Source organism: Colius striatus, chromosome 20 (assembly GCF_028858725.1).
Source record: "Colius striatus isolate bColStr4 chromosome 20, bColStr4.1.hap1, whole genome shotgun sequence".
NCBI lineage: Eukaryota > Metazoa > Chordata > Aves > Coliiformes > Coliidae > Colius > Colius striatus.
This window is the reverse complement of record NC_084778.1, coordinates 7,124,791-7,152,541: the sequence shown is the minus strand read 5'-3', so window position 1 is coordinate 7,152,541 and position 27,751 is coordinate 7,124,791. Positions and strand designations below refer to the sequence as shown.

General features: G+C 54.8%; 1 protein-coding gene across 2 annotated transcripts; it reads left to right on the top strand.

Annotated features, from left to right (window-relative positions):
• The first annotated feature begins 1,601 nt into the window (after window positions 1-1,601).
• On the top strand, window positions 1,602-26,362 carry SH2B2 (SH2B adaptor protein 2). 2 transcript variants are annotated; one of them, XR_009820117.1, is made up of 10 exons: window positions 1,602-1,640; window positions 10,694-11,581; window positions 14,523-14,624; window positions 19,143-19,234; window positions 21,262-21,356; window positions 22,315-22,482; window positions 22,587-22,780; window positions 23,536-23,707; window positions 24,148-24,648; window positions 26,108-26,362. XR_009820117.1 is itself a non-coding variant. In XM_062012345.1 (9 exons), exons 2-9 carry the CDS (start codon window positions 10,721-10,723, stop codon window positions 24,459-24,461), a joined length of 1,998 nt encoding a protein of 665 aa, XP_061868329.1. In that variant the 5' UTR covers window positions 1,602-1,640; window positions 10,694-10,720; the 3' UTR covers window positions 24,462-26,362. The 2 variants fall into 2 exon arrangements, 1 of the variants encoding a protein (XP_061868329.1); XM_062012345.1 differs by having other exon boundaries at window positions 24,148-26,362.
• Window positions 26,363-27,751: the final 1,389 nt, after the last annotated feature.

Here is a 27,751-nt window from a genome sequence, read left to right as displayed (position 1 = left end):
CAGCGGGACAGCCAAGGCGAGCTCCGGGGGTGGCCCATAAACCTGCCCCCGAGCCCTCGGCGGTCACAGAGCTGCCGCGGGGGTGTGGGGATGCCGGGGGGATCCCCCTCCCTCCCTCCCCTGCAGCCCCGGGAGGAGCTTTGGGGCTCACAGATGGGGCGACAAAACGCCGCTCTCCCTTCTTTGAGGCATGGGGATGCCCTGCCAGGACTTTAGGGGGTGCCTGCAGGATTTGGGGTGCTCCTCGGGGTTTCTGGGGTGCCCGCCGGGGGGGAGGGGCTGGGGTCCCCTCGCGGACACCCCGCCCCAGCACAGGCGATGGGGTGGGCGCGGGCGGCTGATCCCCGCACGCCTCCGGGCCGGGGGGCGCTGGGTCGGGCGGGGGCAGCGGGACCCCGCGGCGGCGCCGGGCGGGGCCGGGCGAAGCGTCGCGCAGGGGGCGGGGCGGGGGGCGGCGTTGCCGGGCCGGGCCGGGCGGGGCGGAGCGGGGGGGGGGGCCGCGCCGAGCCGAGCCGAGCCGAGCCGAGCCGCGGGAGCCGCGCCGAGGCCGGGAGCCGGGTGAGCGCATCCTCCGGTACCGGATGGCGGCCGCGCTCGGCCGCGGGGGAGGGGGGAGGTCCCTTGTTTCCCCGGTTATTCCCCACCCCCTCCCGCTTAGGAGCGGATCCCCCCCCCCCCCCACTCCCTCTCCGGCCCGGGGGAGGGTCGCTGCTTGCGGCGAGGAGCGCGGAACTCCCCCCCTCCCCCTTCCCCGCCATCCCCCCGTCGCCTCGGGGACGGCCGCCCGTGCGGAGCCGCCCCCTCCCCTCGCCGGCGCCCCGGGGCTCCGCACGGGCGGGCCGGGGGCTGCGGCCGCCCCCGCTCAGCGCCTTCCCCCTCCCGCCGAGCATCGCCGCTGCTCCGGCGGCCCCGAGCCCCGGCGGGGGAGGGAAGGAGGGAGGGGAGGCGGTGCTGGGGCCGCCGCGGGGCAAACGCCGCTCCGGGGGCAGATGCGGCACCGGGAAGGGGGGTCCGGGCGCTGGCCGGCGCGGTCCCGAGCGCCGTGGGGGGAGGATGCCCCGGTGGGGGCTCGTCCAGCGCAAAACCCCCGCGGATGCTCTTCTCTCTTTTTTCTTTCTTTTTTTATTCGGGGTGTTTTTTTTTCTCTGAATCATTATTGTGGGCTTGAGCGTTGCGTGAGGCTGCAGGCGGCTTTGCGTGGTTTGCAAGGATGTCCTTCTCCTCCTCTTCCTCCCGCTGATGGGTCCTGCCAAGGACAAGGCAGCCGCTGCTTCCAATTCCCACAGGGTTCTGGGGGACACCCGTGGGGGCAACCGCAGCCCCTCAGTTGCCTCCAGCTCCGGTGAGGCTGGGTTGCATCATGTCAAGGCCTTTGGAAAGCAGAGGGACTTATTCCCCGAGGGCCTTGTGCTTGTTTGTAGTTTCTGCAGAGGTGGCGGGTCAGGCTGGAGTACAACAGAACCGCAGCGATTGTGCTCGCTCCAGGGTCTGACCACTTAAACTTTGCCTTCCAGGCCCCTCTGAGTCCATCTGGTCCCTCACTGCAATGGACAAATTCATCAGTTAAAGTTATGCACTTGACCTGGAAGAACTGTGCTGCTGGCATCTCGGCGACCCTGTGAGCTGGAACGGGAGAGGAGGTAAAAACCACTCAGTCCCCTTGGCACCCTGCCCAAAATCCCTCAGAGGCCCTGCCACTGTTTCATTGAGTAGATTATCCAAACCTCCTTTCCATGGGGACTTTAGGGAGAGAACTGGAGAAGGACCATAGTAGCAATGCTGGGCACCTGGGGCTGTGCTTCTAAATAGGGATTGTGCTCCTGAGCTGCCCAGGCTCCTCTGAAACACTCAGCCCTTCCACCGTGGAGCCCTTGGCCATCGTGTTTACACAGACAGGTGGTTGTGTGATGCCCAGAGATGTACTTAGATGGGATTGTGAGTGCTCTTGGACCTCCCTTCGTGCTCCTCAGTGTTGCTTCACAGTGCCTCTCTGTTGCTGTAATTGTGCTACTCCCCAGGGTGGCACTTGAATAACTTCTTTCTGAAGAAGTTGCATAATTCTTTCAGAGATGCTCCAGCCTGTTGCTGTGTGTTTGAGAAGGGTATGAGTCTGCCTGTGTCTCACCCAATGCAAGGTGACCACGTGCCATCGAGTGGGATAAGTCAGTCTTGGGGGCTGCAGGATGGAGCCTTCCCTGTCCCGTTCAGGGCAAGGTTTTGGGGTTAAAATTCCTCAAGTCGGTTGGCTCAGGGTTGCTGTGATTGCTTGAATGCAGGGTAACCTCTTCTGGCAACTCCTCTTGACCATCAGGTCTGTTTCTTCCTCTCCTGGGTTGGGGGAAGCACATCTCATGCTTACTTATGTCAGGGTGGTCTTGTGCAACCCTCTGTTGTCCTTTCTCCTTGGAGGTAAATCACCCATCTCTTCAAGATGAGGATGTTGCTGGCTAATGCTCTTCTTCCTCCTCTTCCTCTTCCCAGGGCAGGCAGAGAAACCTGCTGATGGTTGCACATCTGCTGCTCTTGCTGAATCAGGCTGCTGGGGATGCCCCAGGGCAGTGCTGCCTTCCCTGCTCTTCCCCAGCCCAGAGGCCACCAGAGCCTCCCTCTGCAGCACTCTCCTCTCAGCACACCCTTTGCTCGCCCTCAGCCCGTTTCCCTGCCTCTGGGTTCTGGTGAGGTGGGAGGATAAGGGTGGGAGGCTTGTCCCTGGCTCAGTGTTCTGCTTCCTTGTGCAAGCAGAGGCTGCAGAGGGAAATTGAGGGCCCTGACACAGCAGGGAGCACCCAGAGTGTGCCCTGACTCCCGGGAGCAACAGGCTCCAGTCCCAGCTGGCTCCATCGCAGCATGGAGGTGGGGAGGTTATCCCACAAGGGAAAACTCCATCCCAGACCTGACTTCACGGGAATGGGCTGCCCAGGGAGGTGGTGGAGTCCCCCTCCTTGGAGATATTTACAAGACACATAGCTGAGGTGCTGAAGGCCATGGCTTAGTGGTGGGCTTGGCACTGTGAGGTGACGAGTTGGACTCCAGGTGCTTAAAGGGCTTTTCCAACCAAAATGGTTGTGTCACTTGTTAAAGGGAAAACCAAAAGGGCTTGGAGAATCTTACTGGAGGAGCATCTGCACTACTGAGTGCAGAGTCTGGGCTTGGGGGCAAGACTTGACTGCGTTCTAGCATCCATCAATGCCTACAGATGCTTGCCATGCTTCAGAGGGCAGGGAACCAGGAGAGGGACCCAGTGTGCAACCAGGGTCCCATCTGGAAGACAGGAACAGGTTTGTGCATTGAGCCCTGGCAGCATTTGGCACACGAGACCCTGAGGCAGGAGAGAGGAAGGAGAGCTGGTGGAGAAGGTGGGCACAGCATGTAAATCTCTCCTGGGATTTACCCGTGCTGGGTATAAAGCACTGCCTGTGCAGCGAAGGGAAGAGGGATGGCTGAGGTTGGATCTCCAGCCAGGGATGGCAGCTGTAACAAGGCATTTTGGCATCATCTGGTTGAGGAGGGGGCAGGGTTCAAAGCCCACTGGAGTTTTTATGAGGTGTTTTGCTTAATACACCACTTAAGCAATTAGCAGTGATTGTAGCAGTCCTGGGGAAGGCGCTGGGCAGAATTGAGTTTCCTGAGCTCAGATACCATTAGGCAGCAGTTTAATGCTGTTTGCAGGCGGGTATGAGACAGTGATATGTCTGGGGAATTGATCTGCAAAGTGAAAAAAAACAACCATAATAAGAAAATTTCATACAGATCTGTGTAATTCTATCCATGTTTATTACATGCCATAACTGAAAACCAATTCTGGGGAGGTTCTGTGCCATAAGGAAAGGGGAGATCCCCAGCAGGGAGCCAGGATGGAAGCACACAGCCTGGGATGTCCTTTGGGCATCCTGCACCACTGACCTACGCAGCTCACTTCCCCCAAAACCCCTCCCAGAGCTCCTTCATGTCATAGTGATCTGTAGAAAGCGTTGGCCCTTGCTTTGGGAATTGCAGCGGGGCTTTTTCTTTAAACCTCCTGAGTTTCAGGTGCATCCAGGGGTGGTGAGTGAGCAGCTCAGTCTCCCCTTATTTGCCACTCCTGAGTCCAGGAAGGCTCTGCCCTGAGGTACCAGGTCAGTAGTTAATGTGTAACACATGTGCATGACACCGTGCACCCCACTGCTGCCTGGCACTGGCGCCCATCCCGCTGGGAGGTGGATGTGCAAATAGTTTTGCAAGGATGGGAAGCAGAGAGGAGGAGGAGGAGGGTTTTGTTGTGGGCTGAGGGGCGGAAGGAAGCTTAGAGAGGGAAATATGAGATTGCTTGGTTGGGGACAGGGCTTGGGCAGCTCCTCTGCTATTGTGGTGGTTAAAAATAGACCTTGGTTTGGTTACTTTTCTGTGGGAGGCTCCTTGGGCAGAGACGGGCAGGTGAGGTGGCAGCCGAGCGAGAGGGGAGGGATGGGACCCAGCCTCTGGCTCCCATTAGCCAAAAGCTCTCATTTCAAAAACAGTCTTTATTTTTGCAGGAAAATAGCCACCTTTTCTTTTGGGTCACCGAGGGGGGATGTCTTGCATTGTTTCTTTGCTGCTTCCAAGCCCCAGGCTGCATTCCTGATCCACAGCATCACATCGCTGTGACCTGGGAGCCCCCTCCCCATGGGTGAGGCTGAGACCTCTCGGCTCCCCTCCGGATCAGCAGTGTGCTGAGGGGCTTGGGTGATGCTCCAGGCCATGGGCTGGCAGCGTGGCTCCCAGCAAGCTGGGTTGGAGTGACCCAGGGAAGAGATCTAAGATCACATGGATCTTGTCTGTTAACTTGTCTTGATTTTGTTCCAGCAGCTGTCAGCACAGGAGGTAAAACATAACACTGGGGAGGGTTTTGGAGGGGAGGGAAAGAAACAGCTGTGTGATGGGAAGGTGGTCAGAATAGTGGGAAATGGGAGAAAATCTCAGTGTTTGCTGAGGAACTCTCATGAGCCTGGGCTCCGCCTGGCTGATCTTGGGAAGAAGAAAGGGCTTGTGTCCCCCCTCCGGCATCCCAGGGACCCCCTGGAAGTGGGTCCTCAGCACAGAGTGAGCGGTGCCATGGGCTGGGGACTTGTCAATAAGTCTGTGGCAGGGCTGGAGCTGCGTTTGGGCTGCCCTGGTGAGGTCCCACAAATCCTGGTTGATTTGTTTGCAGGAGCATCAGTTCCTTCGGGGTTGGCATTGGGATGCAGAGCTGGGGCCTTACACACAGAGCTGTGGAGAGACCCTTGTAGGTGCAAGAGGAGGGAAAAAGGGTCATTTCTTGCCCATTTTATCTTTTTAAGATGTCTTCTTTCAGCACTTGCACCCTAAAACTCTGTCCTGGAAAATGGCCATCTGGGTGCTTTGGGGGCGTCTGTTTTGAGAGCCACTCCAGCCAATGCTGGGGATGGAGGAATCCATCATCAGGCAGTGGAAAAAGAACCAAGAAGCCTTTTCAGTCCACACAGATGTTTTCTAGGCTGCAGGTGACAGGAGTACCCTGTAGTGCATCTGGGCAGGGAGTCAGAGCATGCATTTAATGAGGGATTGGTTCAAGGAAGGTCATTTGACCATTGCATTGGAGGGGAAAATGCTGCTCAATTAATATTTCAGCAGGATGGACAGTAAAAGAGAAACAAAGATTGTTTCCGTTTCTGTCTGACTCAGACAGCTGGTCTGATTTAAGATCTATAGGGTATAAATAGTACATGCAGCAATGAGGAGTGCACAGAGCAATCAACTTCTCCCACCCCAGGGCTGTGGTGGAGATGGTGAGTGGGCCTGGAGGGATGTTTAATGTATAAGGGCAGGTAACTTCTGCTTTTTTGCCCTAAGGCTTTCTCTTCCTCCGCTCAGTCTCTGTGTGTGGTTAAAGCTCTCGTGGGTCTTGAGAGCTGGGACCTTTCCCAGCCCCTCTAGGTGGCAAAGGAAGGCCTTGGAAGGAGGATATTTGGTCTTTGCATGCTTCAGGTGTCTACTGTGGAAGGGAGGGATGTCAGCTCCGTGGCCAGTACATCCCCTCTCCCTTTGTGGGAGCAAAGACCGTGTGCTCGCTCCCCTTCTGCCATCAGCTCCGAGTCCCATGTGCCGCTCAGCCTGCCTCAGCATTGCCAAGGGCAGTCCCCATCCCAATTCTAGCAGTTTTCTCCCCCTTCCCGTGGCAGGCAGTGCCTCAGAGCCGTGCAGGCAGGCATCAGGCTCCCTTGGCAGCTGCCAGAGGGGCTGCCTGCGTGCCAGGAGCATCACCTCGCAGCCTGCTGCCGGGGGGCCGGGCAGGTGTCGCCTTGCTCCCGGCCCCGCTCGTGACTCGGGGATCTCCCCTGGCCCAGCACACTGAGGTCAGGCGCTTTTCTGGGGGAGCAGGTGCCTGGGTTTCCTTGCCTTGCTCCCATGGGATTGCCAGCTGAGGTTTGGAGTGGCATCGATCTTGCTGGAAACTGAGCATCTTGCTGGGCTGGAGCAGCCAGGACCGAGCTGGGGACTCCTTCCCTGCAAGCCAAGGCTTCACTGCATGCTGTCGTGGGGACTCTTCCTTTCCAGCCTTTCCTTACTCTCATCTGAGCACATGCCTGGCCCTGGGAGCTCTCCCATGCAGGCAGAGGTGGAGGGATGCAGGTTTTCTTCTCCCAGCCCCCATCAGACAGGATTTTCCCCCGTTGAATTTGGGGTGGCTTTGGCCCAGCCTGGCAGTGCTGTGCTGGGCACAAGCAAAACATCTCTTTATTAGGGTTGTTTCCTTAAATAAAGCCCTGGGAGGGAGTGCTGGGCTGGCTCTTCTGGCTATCCCATGACCAGCCCTGCTCATTCGAGTTATTAACACCTCATTAGATGTTGGTTCCTCCCCAGCCTCTGGTTCAGCAAATCCCAGTGGCTTTGTTGTTTCTCCCTGACTCCTGCTTCACCAGAGACTTCTCTTTTTTTTCATGGTCTCTTGCACTTCTGCTGACAGTTTAAATTTCATTTCTTCTTGAGGTCAGTGGCTTACTTCAACTTTCAGAGCTTTCAGTGTGTGTGTGCTGAGACATCCCCAGTGCAGGGGAGGCATCAGCACAGCTTCCTGGGAGAGGCTGTCAGGGCATCGCTGCCACTCACTGCTGTTGCAGCCTGGGTTTCCACTTGGCTGATCCCCACAAACCCTTTGGTTTTGTTTCCTTCCTTTTTAAACCTTGACTTGCTTTCCTAAGTTGACAGGGCAATAGGGCACAGCTCTGCCCTGGGAGGTGTTTGGGGTCCTGTGCAGGTGGTTTAGGAGCCCATCACCAGCCTGATGTCTTGGTTGCCACTCTGTGGCTTCCCTTTGACAAGAAACCTCCTTTTATATGTGCATGTGCCTGTCCTTTCCTGTAACCCAGAGCAGTGACTTGAGGCTGTGGCCAGTTCTGGACTTGGCAGATAGAACCTCCAAAGGGATCTGGCTCCCTCAGAAGGAGCCCATGAGCAGGCTGCAACCCTTGGTAAGCTGGGCTGGAAGTGGATGGGCTTTGCTTTCCCAAAAGCAAGCCCAGATTTGCTGCTTATTTTCACCTTGAGCTTTATTTCCATCTTTGCTTCCATCGTTCAGCCCAGGTTTGCTGTCTGTGGCATCGTCAGTTCTTTCAAGAAGTGGGGCAGTGCTGTTGGTATTGAGAGGGGAGGGGAGGGGAGACGCTGAGATGAAAGGTAAATCTACACACATCATTGAGAGGCAGCTTCCCACTGAAATCAAGTACCAGCCCACGTGCCAGGGTGGTGAGTGATGACTCTGAGGGCTGCCCCAGTTACCCTGCCCGCTCCCAGCCTCAGGGAGAGATCCTGGCTGAGGGGGGCTCATGGGCCCACACTCCAGGCAGGGAAGGCTGGAGATGCAGCACAGGGTTAGTAATTCCCCCTGCAGCCTCCTCAGACCTGCCAGATGTCTCTCCTCTAGGCTTCATTTTTATAAATTGGCCTTTTAAAGCCTGTCATCCCCATGCAGATGAAAGGAAGATGCTGTGATGCCTCTGTGTGCGTGTCTCCGAGCCTGAGTCTGGCTGCAGTGTCTGGATGGTGAGGCTTTTTGTTCAGGGCTTTATGTTTTATGAAGTGCCCTTTTTTTGGGTGTTTTTTTTGTTTGGGTTTTGTTTTTTTCCCTTAATCTCTGAGGCCATTGCATCTTGGCTTGCCATCCCTTCGTTTTGGGCAGGCAGGCCTCACTCTGTAGCACTGGTCCCTCCTGGAGACGTGGATGGGGAGAAGTGACCTCTCTCTAATCTGGGGTGGGGGCAAAACCAGCAAAGCCCTGGGGCTCAACACCTGACACAGAGCTGAGCTGTTCCCTTCTGGCAGATGCAATTAAACTCCTCACTGTGAGGCTTTCTCTTGCCCCTCCCAAACCCCTTTCTGCTCTTTGTACCTTCTCCCCTCCCTTGCTCTTGCCATGCCCACTTGGATTGGCAGAAGGAGACTCCTTTTCATCTCCCAAATACTCCTGTCCCTGGGTCACAGTGGGGAGCTGGGGCTTTGAATTTTAAAGGGCAGTAGCCACTGGGACATGAGTCTTTAAATTCTCTGCGTGGTGATAGATGGATCAGTAGCAATTGCATTTGCTGGGCAGGTAACTGACAGCTTCACATTTTCTACTGCTTTTGTTGTTTTCTCTTGGGGAAATTCAGACACTGCTCCTAAACTGCAGGGATGGGGCTTTTTTTCCCCACCTGGCACGGATCCCTGTGAGCAGGAGTGCTCAGGTCTCAGGGACAGCCCTGTGATGCCGGGGACAGCCTCTCTGGGAATTCCTGCAGAGGCTGGAGCTCTGCCGAGGGCTGGTGACAGTGCTGTGGGATGGGAGGGCCCAGTGCCAGGCCCTGATGGCCACATGTGTGCCCTGTCCTCACTGCCTGCCTGGCACAGCCAGGATGCTGAGCAGCATCCCTGTCTTGATGGTGAGAAGGTGCCACATGGCATGGGCAGAGATGCTGCTGAGGGGAAAGCTGGTGCGTGGTACTTACAAGACAGCAGAGAAGCCAAGTTCCCCCAGTTCTGGCTCTCAAGCAGCTCTGGGTTGCTCTTTCCATTGAGCACTTTTGTTGCCTGTGTGAGTTTCACACTGTTTGAGAGGGTTTGGGAGCCAGTTTCAGGGATGGAGGTGCTCCTGGCGAGCTCTGATGGTTTGTGGTGGTGGGTCAGGTAGTGTCTCATCTCCATAGGAAAATGACAGCTAGTTCCTGGCCCCTGCTGCTGCTCTGGGGCTCTGCCTTGGGGCTGGTGGTGCCTGGAAGATGGGGAGTGGGTTAGCCCAGTCCCCAGTGCAGGTCCTGACCCAGTGGCTTGTGCAGTTTGTCTGAGTAGTAATTAATTATTGGCCATGCAAGCTGCTGGCAGGTTGCTGCATGTGATTTCTTAGCAGGAGTAATCCCTCACCATCAAAAGAGCTGCTCTGTGAATGGAGAACAGCAAGACCCAGGGAACTGTCTTGTCCTTCCAGAGGTCTGGTTCCCCAGGCATGGTCCCTGGGTGCTGAGTGCCAGGCAGGAGGCACTGCAGAAGACAGGGGTCTGGAGCTCTGAGCCAGCTGAGATGGATTAGCCAAACTGGTGTTTGGCTTCCCCCTGGGGGGAAGGAGGGATGTCTAGACACACAGACCATGTGTTTGAGGATGTGGGCTGAGCAGTGCCCCAGTTGCTCACTGGGTAAGGCTCACCATCCCCAGCAGCAGGCACAAGCAGTCTCAGCACTAGGAGATGGTTTCTGAGACGTGGTCACTGCTGGGGTCTCCCTGGGGAGGTGGCTCAGACAGGTAGAGGTTTGGGAAGTGCAGCAGAGATGCACATGTGCCCTTTTGAGTCCCACAGCTGATGAGAGAGGGACCAATGTGGAGGGCAGGCAAAAGGGATTCTGCTCCCATGGACCCTCTGGCTTCTCTTCTTGTTTCCCCTGTGCCCTGCCTGCTCGTGGGCCTCTGCTGTAGACATTGCCCCATGGTTATCCATGATGCTTCAGTGCCTGATGCTCAGTTGGTAGGGAGAGAGGGGCTGGGACTGCACGACTGCAGCAGCTTGGCTTGTGTCCTGGGACTGGACAGGGAGGGCTCAGCCATGGCAGGGGGACAGGAGACCTGTGCCTGCCTCAGCTGAGGTGTCACCTGGCTGAGGAAGAGTCTGGGTTATAAAGCCTGGGAATGAATGGCTCGGGAAGAGCCAACCAAAGCAGCAAGGTGTGTGTCTCTTCCAATGAGTATCTTCAAACCTATAACAACGTTGTGGCAAAAGATCAGGGCAGAAGTATGGATGGTGAAGGAGAAGGACCAGCTTAAGTGTGGAGGGGAGGATGCTGCCCTGTGCACATGTGTGTGTGGGTGCCACTGGGAACTGCCTTAGCCCCGGGAGAGCTGCTGCTGTGCCCACACAGAACACACAGACACAGATAAACCCTGAGGGCCAATCCTCCCGGGCTGCTCCGGCCGGGGACTCCTCAGTGGTTTTATGAGGAATCAATAATGCTTTTGCATGGTCATAATCATCAGATAAGTGCAATTTATGGCTGCTGCTAGGGCCAAGATTCCTTCTGGCGTGTGAAGTGGAGAGAGAACAGCACAGAAACCCTTTCCCACAGCGTTTCCCGTCGCACCAGGGCTGCAGACCTGCCTCGTGGCAGGAGAGGTCCCTGGCTGGGGGGGACACAGCCATGCAGGGTGGGTGCCCGTGCCCGTGCCAGCACTCACGCTGTCCCCTCGCCCCCGCAGCCCGCCGGCAGGTGGAATGGGGCAGCCATGAACGGTGATGCCCTGTGCCAGGAGCCCTCCTCCCCGCTCCCTGACTGGAGGGAGTTCTGCGAGCTGCACGCCCAGGCCGCCGCCGTCGACTTCGCCCAGAAGTTCTGCCAGTTCCTGAAGGAGAACCCCCACTACGACACCCCCGGGGCAGAGACCTCCTTCTCACACCATTTCGCTGCCAACTTCTTGGACATTTTCAGCCTGGAGGTCAGCAGGGTGTTTGTGTCCGACTCCCCCACCAAGTACAACATCGTGCCTTTCGTGGGGCTGCAGAACTGCCACGTCCCCTACGGCAGGGAGGTCACCTCGAGGAAGGAGGAGACGTCCACCGAGTCCCTGGACAGCATGGACGCTCCGCTGGCAGCGGGACGGTACCTGAGCCCCGCGCAGCAGGCGCAGGCACGGAAGGTGTCGTCCTACGGCCAGTCCCGCAGCTCGGAGGACGTCTCCATCCACGCCACCACCAAGCCCAAGTTCAAGAAAGGCTTCTCCTTGAGGAACATGAGCTTGTGCGTGGTGGATGGGATGAAGGAGATGTGGCATCGCAAGTCCTCGCCGGAGCCGGGTGCCGAGGCTGCCCCGGGAGGCCGGAGAGGCGAGAGGGAGCCGTGGCCGGCGGGGGGAAAGGAGCCCGGTGACCCACGGGAGAAATGGACCCACAAGCTGCGGCTGTCCAAGGTGCCTTCCTCCAAGGTGGAGCTGGTGGACATCCAGAGGGAGGGGACGCTGCGCTACATGGTGGCCGATGACACGAACTGTGTGGGGAGCTCCCAGTGGCAGAAGTGCCGCCTCCTGCTCCGGAAGGCGGTGAAGGTGGAAGGAGAGAGGTTCCTCCTCGAGTTTTATGTCCCTCCAAAGGTAAGTCCTGGCTTTTCTCTCAGTGATTCAAGCAGCAGTAGGGCTTTGCTTGAGGTTTCTTTCTCAACTGCACTGCTGTGAGCTGGGGTGAAATCCAGCTCTGTTCCTGAGGGAGATTTGGTGTTGTGTGGCTGAGATGCAAAAGGATGCGACAAGGTGGTTGCAAGCCCCAGTTGCTGCTCTTCACCAGAGCTTGAGAGAGATGCTGAAGCCCCTGCCTGGTCCATTGGCCCCAAAATATCAGCAGTCTTGGTGGAAGAGCTCATTCCCTCATCAAGCCATGAGGATGTCCAGGTCATCCAGAGGGGTTTTTTTCCTTCCCAACATGTTGCTTAGAACGTGTGGTTGATCAGTGACTCGTGCAGCAGCAGTATGGCTGGGATCAGTGCCTGGGCTTTGTGCTTTAGATCTCAGAGGGTTACTAGTCCACTTTCTGAAAGCAGGAGGGGTTTTTGAATCTTAATAATGCATTTGGAATAATATTGCACCTGCAAGGCCTCTCCAATGCAGCTTCTGCTGATGGGGACACCAGTGATGCCCTCCACTGCCATGGGTGGGTTTTGCAGCTCTCCTCCCAGACAGCCCCAGCCTCTCCTGGGCAGAGGAACACTGGTTATTAATATGATTACTACCCACAGTATCTCTTTACCTTGTCTTCATCTGTAACTTCAATGAAGCTTCAGGAACAGGAGCCAGTCCCTCCTGCATGTGGTGCAGGAGAACATCATCCCTACTTTCCTAGGGCGGAGTGGTGGAGTTGGTTGCTCAAGAAATGAGACCTTGAGATTCCTTCTGGCCACAGGACTGCCCTTGCTCCTGGACTGAGCAAAGGGATGCATGGTGCTGCCAAACCCTCACCCGTGCTAAATGCTGTGCTTGTGCCTCGTCCACGCTGCACGTTCTCCTCTCTGAAGAGCTCAGGGCAAATAATAAGCCATTCCCTGGGGCTTTACTAGCTGTATGTGCTGGTCATGTAATCTCCAGTTTATTGAAATGCCTAGGGAAGAAAAATCTCACTTGCTTCATCTTCTCCAGGACTTTTCCTTCTTGTCTCAGTCCCTGGTAACCAGCTAGGCCAGCGTGAGCCCTCAAGCTGGGCACACACCCAGGGCTGCCACTCCGCGGGGCTCCGTGTGCTCAGAACCTCCAGTAACCCTCAGTTTGGTGGAAGGGTGGATTATTATGATGGAACATTATACACAGGGACAGGAGTTTGTATTTTTAAGCAGCATTTTCTGTTTTTTTCTGAGGCCAGAGTGAAACTTGGCACTGTAACTGTTAGGCTGTGCCTCTCACCTCACTGTCACATCATTCCTGGTAAACACAAAAGGTGATTTCACACTCCAGAGCACCTCTATAGAGAGTGGATCAGCACTGGTCTGGATGTGTGCATCACTGGTAGCTGTTTTGGGAGGCTTCCTCAGCTCAGGGACTGCACAAGAAGGAAACCACCACGTCCATGGCGTGTCCTGGTGAACCTGGTGGGTTTGGCCACACCAAAGGGCAATAAACTCGAGTTAAAGCTGAGCAACTGCTGCTCTGAACACATTCAAGAGAGTGCTCATGGAGGGATTTTCTTTCTTTAGTGTATCTTGATTTGCCTCAAAATCAATTTTGAAATGATTTAGTGGCAACTTTTATGAACATTGTCTGCTCTCCTGTGATAATCACACCCTGCTTTGGTTTACGTCTTTCTCCCCTCATCCCATCTTGCTTTCCATCTGGCAAATGATTCAGCTGTAAAAGTGGCACCAGTCTGGCACAGCTGGAGGGAAACCAGCTTTTTCAGCCATTTTCAGCTTCAGCAAGCCCACAGCTTTGGTTTTGCATAGGCTCTACAAAAACTATGGCCACAGCTTTAAATCTTTAAAGGGAAGAGCCCTTCTGAAGAAGACCCTTCTCTGGCTTACCAGTGAATTAACATCCTATTTTCTTTTCCTTTTGAAGCATCTGCTTCCTCTTTTTTGACCTTCTCCTGTGCAAACACCAAGATGGAAAAATTGCCCAGGGCAGAGCTGAGCCCCACATAGCTGAGAGGTGCCTGGAGGCAATGCTGAGGCCCTGGGGCTGGCAGAAATGAAACATCCCAGAGGGGAAAAAGCAGTTCCTGTTGTGTCTTGGATTTTTTTTCCCTTTCCCCCCCAAAGAAATGAGAACTGAACCCATTGTTGGTAATCTGCAGCCTGGTGCTAATCACTGGCCTCATCCCACCCTCTGCACTCAAGGCACCAAGAGTAGGCTTTGACAACTAAATCATATCTCCTGCAGCCACGATGCTCCAAATCCTGGAGCTCCAGAAGGGACTGGCCCAGGGAGCAGCTTCACGGGCTCCTTTGGGGGGGGATTCGTTATAATTAAAACAAATAACTAGGGAATTTGTTGCTCAGCAGAGACTTTGAGTGGGAGGCATCAGGTCCTGCCCCTCATTGAGGCTCTGGCAGGTGCCAGGGCCCCCAGGAGAAATTAATTTCTCTTTATTTTAATGTAATTAAAATTCCCTGCATGGCTAAGGCTGCTGCATCATAGCTGCTCGATTCAAATGCACTGGAGAAATGGGAGGAAGAGGGAGCATCCACTGACAGCACATCTCCATCAGGAGGGGGTCTATGAAGGAGAGAAAGAAGTGGTCTGGCAGAACTGGTGTATCAGCCTGTGCTGGAGTAAATAAGAGGTTTGTCAGTTAAATGCACTAACCTCTCTATCTTCCACTGGGCCTCCTCTTGGTTTAATTAAAAGAGCTTGGAGTTATCAGGCACAAAAGAGAAATCAATGCTTCCCCCCTCCCCCAGCCCCATAAGAACCGTGCAGGCTGAGCTGTGATCTCGCCTCTCTGAGAGCCCCACTGCATCGTCCCCCGGGAGAGTTTGATTCAACTGAGCCACAGTCTGTGTCTTTATTTATTGATTTCTTTTAATAATTTGCCTTTCTTTCCTTTTCCCAGGCTTCCAAACCCAAGGTGAGCATCCCGCTGTCAGCCATCATCGAGGTCCGCACCACCATGCCCTTGGAGATGCCCGACAAAGACAACACCTTTGTCCTGAAGGTGAGAGCGTGGTGGCAGCAGCACGTGTCCCATGGAAACTCACGTCCAGTCCCTGCTGTGGGGATGCTCAGGCCCCAAGGGGATCGTTGCCCTGGTTTTAAGAGCTTGAGATGGCAACAGATGGCAACGTTCCCCATGGGATCCCCTCCCTGGCTTGTGCACCACCACTAAGATCATAGAATCATAGAGTTGTTTTGGTTGGAAAAGCCCTTTAAGCTCCTGGAGTCCCAGCCCTCCCCTCACCCTGCCAAGCCACCACTAGCCCAGGGCCCTCAGCACCTCAGCTCCATGGCTTTGGGATCCCTCCAGGGCTGGGCACTGCCCCACTTTCCTGGGCAGCCTGGCACAGGGGCTGACACCCCTCTCAGGGAAACAGTTCTGCCTCAGCTCCAACCTCAACCTCCCTTGGGGCAATTTGAAGCCATTTCCCCTTGTCCTGTTGTTCATTACTGGGGATGATGCAACCTCCACTTGATGCATTGGGTATTTTGGGACTGAGCTGTTTGCCTGGCTTTCACCAGGGGGTTTTGCTTGTGCGTGTCACCAGAGACAGGTTAAATCAGTGTCCAGAGACAACCTGCACGAGGAAACACTCTTTGCTGTGGCTGCCTGTGGTTTTAACTGCCACTGCCCTGGATCAGTGGCAGGTGGTGGCTGTTTCATTGAGAGATGACAATGGTAAGAGCTGTGAGGAGCCACTGAGGCCCTGGGCATCAGCCACCTCACACGAGTCCAGGGGCATGAGCAGAGACTGAAAGTCTCTCTCTCCAGAAAGAGTTTTCAAGATCATGCAATTAATTAGCTTAATGCTCCCTCCTGCTTTGCCAAAGGCAGCAGCCTGTCGTGGCAGATCTGGGTTGGATTTTGCAGGGTCCTGGCTGGGGGCACCATGTGCTACCTTGATGATAGACACATTGGGGATGGCATTTCTCTCCAGCTAATGAGGCTGTGCCTCTCTGCTCATTCTAATGGACTTGTGCTCTCCATCAGAGCTGTTGGATGTGCCCAGCTGGGAGGTAGCACATGTGTGGGGCAGAACACCATTGTTTTGACATTTTCTGTGTTCTGCCTCTCCTAAAGAAAACATCTCTCTCCCTGATGCTTCTCCTTAAAAACCTATGGCAGAGGCAGAGAGGCAAGGCCAGGCTTCTTGGCTTGAGTGAATGTACTTGTAAGCTTAGAAAACTGTGAAAGCACAGGGGGGGAAAAAATGAGCCTGGCTCTATGGAAGCCTTGGTGCCTGGTAGGTCACCTGGCTATGGCACACGTTCCCATGGGAAAAAGCTCTCCACCAAACCCAGTACCTTGTAAGGGTTCCACACCTTGTCCTGCAGCCTCCTCTAGAGCCTCTCCCCTGCCTCAAGGGCTTCTTGCTGTGTTCAATCTCTGCTGCAGTCATTGTCCACTATGCAGGCTCTGGAGAGAGAGAATGCCTCAAAGCATACATTGTGCCACGGACAGGAGCAAATGGCAAGAGTTGCTTCTCCTTTCATAGCTTCTTCTTCCTCTTTGTCCAACCCAAGCAAATCCAGTTGCTTACTTCATACCCTGATGACGATGATGCTGACTCATATACAGCTTGTGGGCTGACGTAGCCCCTCGCTGCTTTTTGCAGAACCCCTCCAGAGTTGTGGTTCCCCAGCCCAGCAGCCCACGGCAATGGGTGAGAGAGCCCAGAGCTCGCCCATGTCCTTGAGCTGGAGGCTGCTTTCATCTTTTTCTTCCACTGAGCATTTCTCATCTTTGACAAGTTCATTTCAATTCTCACCTCATCCTCCAACATACTTGCAGCATAGTGTCATTCAGGAATTGATTAGGCATCCTCACTTTGCTTTCGTCCTGATCATTTCTGAAGAGCAGGATGTAGGGTGAGAGTCTTTGATGTGTAGGAGCTTCTGAGCATATCCCTCAGGTTTGACCATTAGCCATTGATAACTCATTAACCATCAATAACTGCTCTTGGAATATGGCTCATCATCTACTTCTGATTGTGTTTTCTAGATCCTCTGACATGTCTTATCTCAACTGTGTCTTGCTACCCTGCTTTGCTGGAGTGTCAGATCAGCATCCAAAGTGTGGCCAATGCCAAGGATGGCACACTGCTGCTCCCCCTCTGTGGGACTGTCAGGAGCACAAGCAGATGGGTTTGATGGGGTTTGGTTGTGGCAGATCCCTGCTAAAGGGCATTCAGCTCTGGGGTGCTTCCTGGAGGTTCCTGTGGAGGGTTGGTTTCTTTAGCTGCTGGAGAAGGGCTCTAGGCTTTCCTTCTCCCATCTTCTGAGTCAGGCATGCTCTCTCCACTCCCATTCCTAACAGCTCTGCAGCTGCTTCAGCCATTTATTTAATTATCCCAGGGAATGCTCCAAACCCTAGGGACCCTCCTGCCCCATTCAAGCCAGGACACTTACCCTGCCATGGGGTTAATTGATTGCAATTGATCCTTTGAGTGAGTTGAGGCAGTGAACGTGGCATCGAGCCCCTCTCATGCTGTTCCAGCCAGCCTTTGCCTTCTCGTGTCTGTCAGCACAGGATTCTTTTCCCCTATTCCTGACATCCTTTATTATTTGTAGCTCATTTTCTCCCCTGCCCCTTCTTGCCAGGACATAGTTATGCCACTCTCTTCCATTCCCTCTTTGCTGGCTCAACTTGCAGAGGGCTTGAAGCACCCCTCAAAGCTGAGGTGGGTAAGAAAGATGAGTAAGAAAAGGAGCTGGGTGCTGTGGTCTCCTCACTGCCTGCCCATGTATGGAGTTGGTTTGGAGCCTGATCTCAACCTTCACATCCAACATAGAATCATAGAATCATTTCAGTTGGAAAAGACCTCTAAGCTCATGGAATCCACCCCCTCCCCTCACCCTGCCAAGCCCAGCACTAACTCAGGGCCCTCAGCACCTCAGCTCCATGACTTTGGGATCCCTCCAGGGCTGGGCACTGCCCCAGCTCCCTGGGCAGCCTGGCACAGGGGCTGACACCCCTCCCAGGGAAAAAGTTCTGCCTCAGCTCCAATCTCAACCTCCCCTGGGGTAACTTGAGGCCATTTCCTCTTTCCTTACTAGGGAGAAGAGCCAGACCCCCACCTCACTACAACCTGTCAGAGAGCTGCACAGATTGATCATGTCTCCCCTCAGCCTCCTCCAGGCTAAATAACCCCAGCTCTTTCAACCACTCCTCCTCAGCCTTGTGCTCCAAAACCCTTCACCTTCAAAGTGCCGCAGTCTGTCAGGTTACAATGAGTGGAAACCCCCTGCTTTGTTCAGAGAGACCACTTTGGAACAGTTTCTGCCAAACTACCTACAAATTAGCAGGCAGCATGTCCCCACCACCCATCAGACACCAAAAACCTGCATCTTTTCTTTTTCATTGTACAAGCAAGCACTTGCAAAACACCCAAGGCCTGCACGTGCTTCACTCGCTGTCACGCTCTGTGTGAGAGAGCAGCCCTGTCTCCCATGCCAGCTTCATGCATTGCCCTCAGAAAACCAGGGAGGCTTCACTGTTCTGCTTAAACAAAACGAGATGGGGGATCTTTGCTACTCCTCTCTGCCTCAGCTCAGGGCAGAATCACCCAGCCCTGGGTGGCAGCAGGGGAGCAGGTTGCTGCTCGGCCTCAGCCCAGGCGCTGGGCACCGTTCCCTGCAGGCCTTGCTTATTTTCAGGACAGTGATTCAGTTGTTTGTGATTAACTTAATTTGCTAGGAGGTTGTCTCAGCTGGCAATGTGATAGCCTCCCAGAGTCAGGGCTGCCTCGCCAGCTCTGGAACGTGATGTAGAGGGGGAGTCTGTGAGGAATGCAGGGAAACCTGCCAGAGGCATGTGACGTCTCGTGGCGTGGCTTCTGAGACCCGCTGCTCTGTTGCTGCCGTGGGGCTCAGGAGTCCTCCCTGGCCTCAGAAAAGCCCAGCTCCTTCAGGCTTGCAATTGTGGAAGCTCTTTTGCATCCTGATATTAATCTGTTTTTCCTGTTTTAAGTGGATTTCTCTCCCACCCTGCTGTAATCGGAAACCTCATGACGAGCAAGCAGAAAAGATAACAGAGGAGAGGTTTTAAACTCATTGGGCTTGAGGGCCTGGTAGAATTTTGGGGCAGGGAGAGGGCAGCATCACTCCTATCTGTGCAGAGCTATTTTTTTTGAGGGACACTGAAGTACTCTGGAGGAGTGGGATGTTGTCTGTACTGGTGTGTGGTGCCATGCACCCCCCAGTGCCACCACCCAGATGTGGTTTTGCCACAGAAGCTGTAAAAACTCATTTGCTGATAACAGTAGGGTGGGGGTTTTCCTCCAAGCCCTGTCTTTGCTCAAGGGTCACGCTCAGATACACTAAAGCACCTGTGTGGGATGCCCCTGGGCACCCCTTTGCTGGGATGAGAGGGGGCACTTTTCCCTCCCTGTTCAACTGAGGTGCTATTGAATTGCAGCAGATGGCTTGGGGGGGTCCAGCCAGGTGCCAGGGGGTGCTTTGGCACGGAGAGGGTGGCAGGACCCTAGCACAGCCTGACTCTGTCCTGCACTGCTTGCAGGTGGAGAACGGGGCTGAATACATCCTGGAGACCATCGACTCCCTGCAGAAGCACTCCTGGGTGGCAGATATCCAGGACTGCATCGACCCTGGGTAAGGCTCACTGGGGCAAGGTGCTGTGCAGGGGCTGAACTTCCAATTACTGTGATGCCCTTGCCACTGAGCATGGTTTAGTACCCCGATGCAATTTTTGCTGCTTGGGTTATTACAGACAGTCCCTGGCTCACACCTGCAGAAGGCTAGAGGCAAAGAAGCCTGTGTGTGTCAGAGATGTAGCCTTACAGAACGCTGTCTGCTTGCTCACCCTTTCCTGCTCCGGATCTCCTCAGCTCAGTAGAGGCAGGTGACCTGGGAATGCAGCCCTCAACATGGAAAGCCCTTCACACCCAGCCTCTGAAGCTTTTATACTATATTAGAGCTATTTCCCATGGCTTTTTTTCCCAGTCCAGTATCTGTGGTATGCCTAAGATTCTGCTGACTAAATCAATTTATTTACATTTCTATCACAGTGGCGTTAACGCTGTCATTGGCATCACAACAACTCAGCCAAAACTTCTCATCTGCTTTTTCATCAGCAGAGTATGTGTTGAGGAGGTTCATCTGCCCAGCACTGCTGCCCTTCCGCTGGCTCAGGCAGCCCCAGACGAGGGAGGCAGCTCAGCACAGGCTCTGGGGAAATCCTGGCACTGCCCTTCTTGGCACGGGTTTGGAAAACAAGATGGCCAAGTTTGCAGAGCCGAAAACCTTGAGCAAAGGTGGAACAGGGGCTTGGAGAGGCTGCAGCTGCCTCTGGGCTGCCTTTACCTGCTTCTACTGGAGAGACACAATTTGGGTGCTGTGGGGTCAGTCACCATGGAGGCTACATCCCCCAGGGAAGATGCACTAATGCACTCCACAGCTGTGCTGCTTTTGCTGGGCTTTTTAAATCTATATTTCAGGAAGCAACGCTGAGGCTGGGTTGCTGACGGAGACAAGGCTGGAAAACAGCCTTCTTTTTTTACCCACTGCATGTTTTGATGCCAGTTTTCCAGCCCAAGCTGAGCACCGTGGCCGTGCTCACCTCAAGCTGCCGCAGCAGCCACCGGCAGCCTCACAGCCTTTTCTGTTTGCTTAGCGCCCAGCTCAGCCCCGCTTTGGCCTCCAGACGTGACTGTAAAGCAAATAATAATGAACTCCAGAGCAAATAATAATGAGCTGTTTAATACACCGACACACACTCTCGGTGCCAAGAACTGAATTTTCAATCAGCTCCTGATGCTTTTGCCAAGGGCTGCGCTGGAGCTGCTGCGTGAGCGCACGGCGACGGCTTTTCTGCAGAGTGCTGTTGGTTTTGGTTTCCTTCCTTCCCTTCTTGTTTTTAACTGGCTGCAGCTGAATGACTCCCAATGGCTGATTCACTTACTGGCCCACTAAATAATTCATCAGCTCCCTCATGAGCCTTTTACCACTAAGGCAGCTGCTTCATTGCTGCCTGTGCCCACGTGGCTGCTGTTCAGAGGGAGCAGCAAGGTCTGTGGGCAGCTTCAGGCTCTTGCTGGGGCCAGGATAAAAATAGGTTGTGGAGCAAGTGGAGGGCCTTGCACAGGAGGAAGGGTTCTGAAAGTGCACAGGCAGCAGGGATGCTCTCTGCAGGGGCTGCACCACTGCAGCATCCTCCTGGCTCTGCTCCCACTCTGGGTCTCCCAACCACATTTCATTCCTGTGGGTTAAGTAATTCCCTCTGTGGAGCGTGAAAGCGAAAGCACCCTTGGGTGGCAGTTGGTGTGGGAGTGTGGGTGTGGATGGATATCTTGCAAAGCAAAGCAATGAAAATCAAGGTTGTGTTTCCATCCAAGCCAGCAAGGTTGCAGCAAAATGCTGCAGCTTAGGACTGAGGGCTTTCAAGGATTTAACCCCTCCCGTGCCAGTTTCTCACCCCCCCAAATCCCTGCTGTTTTGCCAGCTGCTCTGCTTCTCAGTGCTGTGGGTGCTGTGTCTGTGGCAGCCGCTCTGGGAGGAAGTATTGGGATGTGCTCCTGCATCACAGCTGGAATGTGGTTTGGTGGAGTCCCCACTGCGTGCCCACGAGTGGCAGTGCCAGGGCACGTGCCCTGACCGCCTGCTCTGTGCTCTGCCCACAGGGACAGCGGGGACGACATCGAGCTGGCAGCCTGCACGCAGGGAGCCTGTCTGCCGGGCAGGGGATCCTCCTGCAGCTGCGAGTTCCTGGCTGAAGGTAAGGACTTCATCTGGGCAAAATACCTGCCAGGGAAGGGGAGTGTCTCTGGCTGACAGCTCTGGTTTGGAGAGGGGCCAGATCCTGCTGGCAGTAAACTGAAGGAGCCTGAAGAATGTGCTGTGAGCTTGGATCTTCCTCTGTCCATCTTCCACTTCCTCATTCTTGCCCACTACCCTGGAGAGAGACCTCAACAGGGACCACCCCTTTTGAAGGCATCAACATTGCCCTTATCCATCCTGATGTGTGCAGAAAATCAAGTCTCCATTTGCAGGGGTGTCCAGGTCCCAGCAAGGAGCCTCCACCTGCACAGCCCCACCTCTTCTCTATGCCCAAGCAGGACACATCTGTGTCACCCATCCCGGATGCAGCATGGGAAGGAAAGCCAGTACAGGCTGAAAGGGAGTGCCCCAAGCTGTGGCCAGAGTCATAACCTAGCCCTGAGATGTTTCTTTGGAACATGAGGAAATGCTGAGAGCCCTGGGACTGTTTAGCTTAGAGAAAAGACTGAGGGGGAACCTCATAAACATTTCTAAGTACCGAAAAGGTGAATGTCAAGAGGATTGGGCAACTTTTTTTTCCTGTAGTGTCCAGAGACAAGATAAGGGGTAATGGACATCAGCTGGATCATTAACAATTCCACTTTAAAAACAAGGAGAAACTCCTTTGGTGCTGAGGTGAGGGAGCCCTGGCCCAAGCTGCCCAGGGAGGGTGTGGAGGCTCCTTCTCAGGAGGTTTCCAAACCCACCTGGACACATTTCTGTGCCCCCTGATCCAGAGGAACCTGCTTTAGCAGCTTCAGCTCTGGAGGCCCCTTCCTATCCTCACCATTCTGTGACTGTGACAGACAAGAGTGTTCCAACACAGTTGCCTTGAGAGCAGGACAGTCCCCACGTTTGACCAGTGATGGTGGATGAACCTGAGCCATGAGCCCATTCCTCTATGGCTTCCTTTCCAGATGTGCCCAGGCTGCCAGACAGATGTGCCCTGCCCAGTGCCCACAGCACAGCCCCTGTGCCCCCTGGCCGGGGCAGGGACTCCCTGGGGGAGCTCCTCACCCACGTTCCACTGGAGAACTTCCTGCAGACCCTGGAGTCCTCCCCCGCTGCCAGCGGGCATCTCGCAGGTACCAAGAGCAGCCTCAGAGCCTCAGGGATACGTGGGGAGAGAGGTGGATGGGGTGGGAGAGGCTCTGGGTGTTCCCTAAAAACCTGCTGTCCCCTTGACCAGGGGAGGACAACGAGACAGAGGCAGAGATCAACCTGTCTGACTTCCCGTGGTTCCATGGGACCCTATCACGGATCAAAGCAGCTCAGCTGGTGCTGTTTGGGGGTGCCCGGAGCCACGGCTTGTTCGTCATCCGGCAGAGTGAAACGCGGCCAGGGGAGTACGTGCTGACCTTCAACTTCCAGGGGAAAGCAAAGGTGGGTGTCCTCTGCTTCTCCTTGAATATTAGTGCCAGCCCTGCCCAGCAGCCTGGGCTCCTTCCAGCCCTGCTGAGGCATGGCAAGTGGGTGACCCCAAACATGGCAGCTCTGCAGGGAGCTGCACCCAAGCAAGGCATCCCTCAGGACCACCTGCCCTTGTACCCCAGGAGCTGTCTGCAACGTGCCCAGCCCCTTTAGCACTTTCCCAGCTGGATTAGTGCCTACCACACAGGCATAAGGTTAGATACTCCCTGAGAGCCTGGCACATCATCCACTGCCATCTTCTTGTCTAGTTCACGTCCTAAAGGATATGGATACGCTACAAAAAAAACAAAAACCCAACCCACATGTAGTTTCCTGCTTGGTCCAGAGGACACATGCTGTGAGAGTTTGAGATGTAACTGCCTGGTCTTTTCACCTGTCCTGCAAGGAGTTCAGGTGGGCTATGGGGTTCCTTAGGCTGTCTGTGTCAGCAGAGTTGGAGCTGCAGCCCCTGCAGCTGCACCCTTCTCTGGCTGCATCTTTACATTCATCGTGACTAGGAGGGGACAAACCTGAGGCTGCAGCAAGTGGGGGTTTTGCAGGAAACACCCTGCAGCAGGAGACCCTCCCAGCTAGACAGGGGGAACAAAGAAGCCCTATGTTATGAGCAAAGCTCCCTTGGCTGATGGAGGTGGCTCCTTCAGCCACTGGCAAGGGTGATTCTCACCCTGATGATCCCCAGCTCACCTGCTGCCCCCCTGCACTTGCAGCACCTCCGCCTGTCGCTGAATGAGAGCGGGCAGTGCCACGTGCAGCACCTCTGGTTCCAGACCATCTTCGACATGCTGCGTCACTTCCACACGCACCCCATCCCCCTCGAGTCGGGCGGCGCGGCTGACATCACCCTCCGCAGCTACGTCGTGGCCCAGAGCCCACTGCCAGGTAGGTGCCAGGGCAGGGGCAGGGCTGCATGTGGAGGATTGGATTGGTGGTTGGGCTGGGATCTTGTGTGGACCAAAAAGGGACTGATCCCTGGGATTGCCTCATTAACCCTCTCCCTAAAGCTGCGCCTATGCTGGCATGTTGTTCCAAGGTGGGGGTTATCTTGTTGAAGGTGGGCAGTGGCAGCAGCAGGGCTGTGCCAGCATAACCTGTGTGCCCCTGGCTGTGTGTGTCAGTCCTCTGGCTCAGGCAGGAGAGGAGCAGAGGGATCTATGGGGCTCTGCTGTGCTGGGGGAGGGTGGGCAAGGAGGGTTGAGAAAGAGTCAAGGATGGAGAAGACAGCAAGGGACAGGGTGGGTGTGGGAAGGTGCCAGCAAGGGAGAGAGGAGGCCAAGCCCTCAGGAAGCACTGGAGAGCTCAAGCTCCTGTCTCTCCTACAGACGCCAGCCCCCCACCAGCCCTTGTGTCGCAGCCCCCCGGCTGCCGCGCTGACCTGCCACCTCCGCACTACTTCTGCAGCACAGCCCCTGCCGGCCCCCCGGCCCCGCCGCCTGCCGAGGGGGTGGCCGTGGCCTCCTCTGTCCCCGGCCCCGCAGCCTACCACCGCCTGGAGGGTGCCCTGGGCCCCCGCAGCCGCAGCGACAGCGCCGAGCGCCGGCCGGAGCCCCCCGCAGCCAGTGCCGAGGACTATCACGAGGCTGACGGTGCCCGGAGCCGGACCCGGGCAGTGGAAAACCAATACTCCTTCTACTGAGCATCCCCCCACGCCTGGGGGCTGGATGATGGGGGAATGTGGGACACCTGTGGCCCTCACCGCTGCAACAGCCTTGTCATCTCCTCCTGCCACCACCAGCAGCCCGGATGGGATGTCCTTCTCGCTGCCTGCAGGAGCCACGTCAGCGGTGGGCAGTGTCCTAGCTGGAGCCAGCACCAGCCCTGAGGTTAGGGCAGTGCTGGGGGTTTGGGAGACTGAAAATGTCAGTGCCATTTTGGAGCTTGCAGCTTCTTCTCTTTCCTCTTGGACCAAGAGCTCTTTCGAGGCCGAGCCGGGCTCCCTGCATCTCCTCCCTGAGGATGTCAGTCATGGGGTGGCAGCCCAAAGCTGTGCCAGGCTCCATCCTCCAGCCAAAGCACCTCAGCATGTCCCCTCTGGGGTGAGGCCAACATCCCTTCTGGCACCATCACGCCACAGCCCAGCTGCAGAGGGGCTCTGGCCTTTGGGGATGACCGTGGAAATGGCGGATTCCCTCACAGAGGCTTTTGTCACACCTGCAGATCCATGTGCCTGAGAGGGCACTGCTGCAGGGCCACGAGGGTTTATGCAGGCTGGCTCTCAGGCTCCCTCCAGGGCATGTGCTTCCCACTCTCTACCAGGAGAAGGTTTTTTCCCAAAGTTTAATGAATCACATTTGAGGAAGGGGGTTTTTTTCTGCTCTCCTGCCATTTCTGTTCCTTTGTCCTTTCTCTCCTTGCTATATCTATGGAGAGTCCCTGGATAACCCCTTCCTTTCTCCCTCTCTTCCTTGCTTTTTCAAAACCTAAGCGCTCTGCAAGGGCATCAGCTCAGCCTTCTGCCTTCTCTCCACTGCAGCTAGGCAATATTTTCCATTGCTTGGCAATATTTTCCATTGCTCAAGGCAAACCTTGAAAAAATACAGCAACACCTCTGCTTTGCATCAGTTGTTAGTCACTGAGGATGTCTAGGAAGGGTCAGACAGAGGCCAGGGCTCTGTCTGGAGGTGAGCACCTGGGCTCCCAGGAATGAAAACACTACACATCTTTAGTAGATGCTATTGAAGGTTATTTCTTTTTTTCCTTTCTTGGAGAAACAAAAATGTTGAGGAAGAGTCAGAGGCAGGATTGCTCTCACTGATGGCTGAAATCCTTCCCCAGCAGGCTTTAAAGTGTCTGGATAGGTTCCCCAGGTAGAGGTTACCACTTAGTGCAAAGAGAGGTCCAAGCCAACCTAGTTCAAAACCCCTTGAGTTTTGAAACTCCAGTTCAAAACCTGGAGTTTTGGCTTGAGTCAGTTTTTTTGTTCTTTAGGTGCCTTCTTTCCTGAGCTAGCAAAACAGTGCTGGAGTTGATTGTCTCTCCCACTTCTAGAGGGCAGGGAAGGTGTCTCCACAGCTCCTTGCCTCTTCCTGCAATGTGAGCTGCCTTTCTGGCCCATGGATGCACGAGATTACTGCAGGTGGATCTCACTCTTGCAGCCAATGCCACCTTCTCCCCAAATGCTTGGCCATTCAGAGGGCAGTGAGAGCAGTTTGCCCTTGGCAGGGATATTTCTCCTTCCTCAGCACAGCTAAAACCCAGCTCGGAGGAGCCCATGCAGCAGAGAGAGGTCAGATGCTCTTGGTTGATGAGTTTAACATGGACCTGCTTCTTTCACACACACAGAATGAGAGGAGACCTCTCTGGATGCAGCTCAGACACCGTCACATTTGTTCTTCACTGAGGTCCCAACAGGCCAGGTGGGTGTGGATGGAAGCACTGCCTTACAGACCTTCAGATGCTGGCTGATTTTTCACCTTCTGCGTCACAGGATAGGAAGAGGAGGAGGGGAAGGAATGGTCTGCAAGCAAAAATGTTAATTTGTAAATAGGGAAGAGTCTGGAAGAGTTTACTGTTCTGTAGAATAAATTAATTTTATTTAAGAAAAACAAAAAAGGGGAGGGGGGGAACTTGTTAAACAAATGGAGAACTTGAGTTCCAGTTTTAAAATAAAACCACTCACAAAAAGGACAGCCTGTGAGCATGAGCTTGGGGCCTGCTGATCTGCTACACAGAAGAAGAAAGGCGAGAGGGAGGATGCTGTCATGTTTATGTGTAGACCTTGTCTTGGGGCAGTTGGGGCTGGTCTCAGATTGTTTCTGCTCAGAGGAAGGAGGAGAGGGATGTTTTTCATACTGTTGAGTGGAGGACAGGTCCAGGCTGTACAGGGCCAGGTTTCCTCTTCTCTCAGTCTGTCTTTGTCGTTGTCTGGTTTGTCACTGGTGCAAGTCAGGCTGCCTCCATCCCTGCCACAGTGCAGATAATGGTGAATGAGCAGCCCTGGGGAGTGAAGAGAGACCTCCCTTGCCAAAGGCCTGTGTTAGCATCCCCTAGCAGCCGTGTTCCCTGGAGCATGTCATTCCCTCCTCCTCTGCCTTCATCTCTCCTGAGAGGCAGTGCCTCACACTCTGCTCTTGTATGTCTTCTGCTGAGGATCCCCTGGGAAAACTGGTGTGTTGTCCCAGACTGTGCAATCACAGCTCAGCAGTGTGACAGACACGGCTTCTAGACACAGCTACCACGTGGCTTTTGGCAGCGTGGAGGGAGCTGCTCAGCTCCGTGGTTGTGTCATGGTCTGTTCAGAAAACAAAACGTTCCCTCCCCAAAAGTCTGCAGAGCCTGTTCACCTGGCCTGGAGAGCTCATCATATATTCCACTTAAACATAGGCAGAGGGCTGTGTCTGGGACAGCTGTTCCTCCTGCCTCACCATAAGCTGTTCACACCTCATCCATTAGCAAATGGACTAATTACAGCATTAGTCTTGCTGGAAAATATGACTTGCCTTCCTCTCAAAGGGTTCCTGGGAGGGCAAGGGCAGGTCACAACAGCCTTTTGCATCAAACACAGAAATCTAGTAATGAAACAAGGGGAAAGCAGCCTCAGCATGTGGGCTGGATTACATTCCACCAGTGCCCTTTTCCCCAAGGTTGGAGCAGGGCTGTGGGGACGCTGGTGCTGAGCAGCACCCTGGCAGCTACTATGAAGAGGACAAAAATACAAAGGAGTTTCAGCAGCAGAGCCTCCCACATTTCACAGAAAGTCTAAGCTGTCCGTGGCTGCTCCTGTCTGCCTGACAGGAAAGGTCTTTCTCAGCAAACTGTTTCCAGAAGGATCCCTGTGGTAGGAAAACCTATCAGAATGCCTTTGAAACAGAAATGAGCTGCTTTGTTATGGATCAGGGAGCTGAATTTTGTGGTTTGATTTGCATTGAACTATGAAAACGCTTCTCTGTTCTAATGCGAATCCCCTGTGCCCAGTAAGCCCAGCTC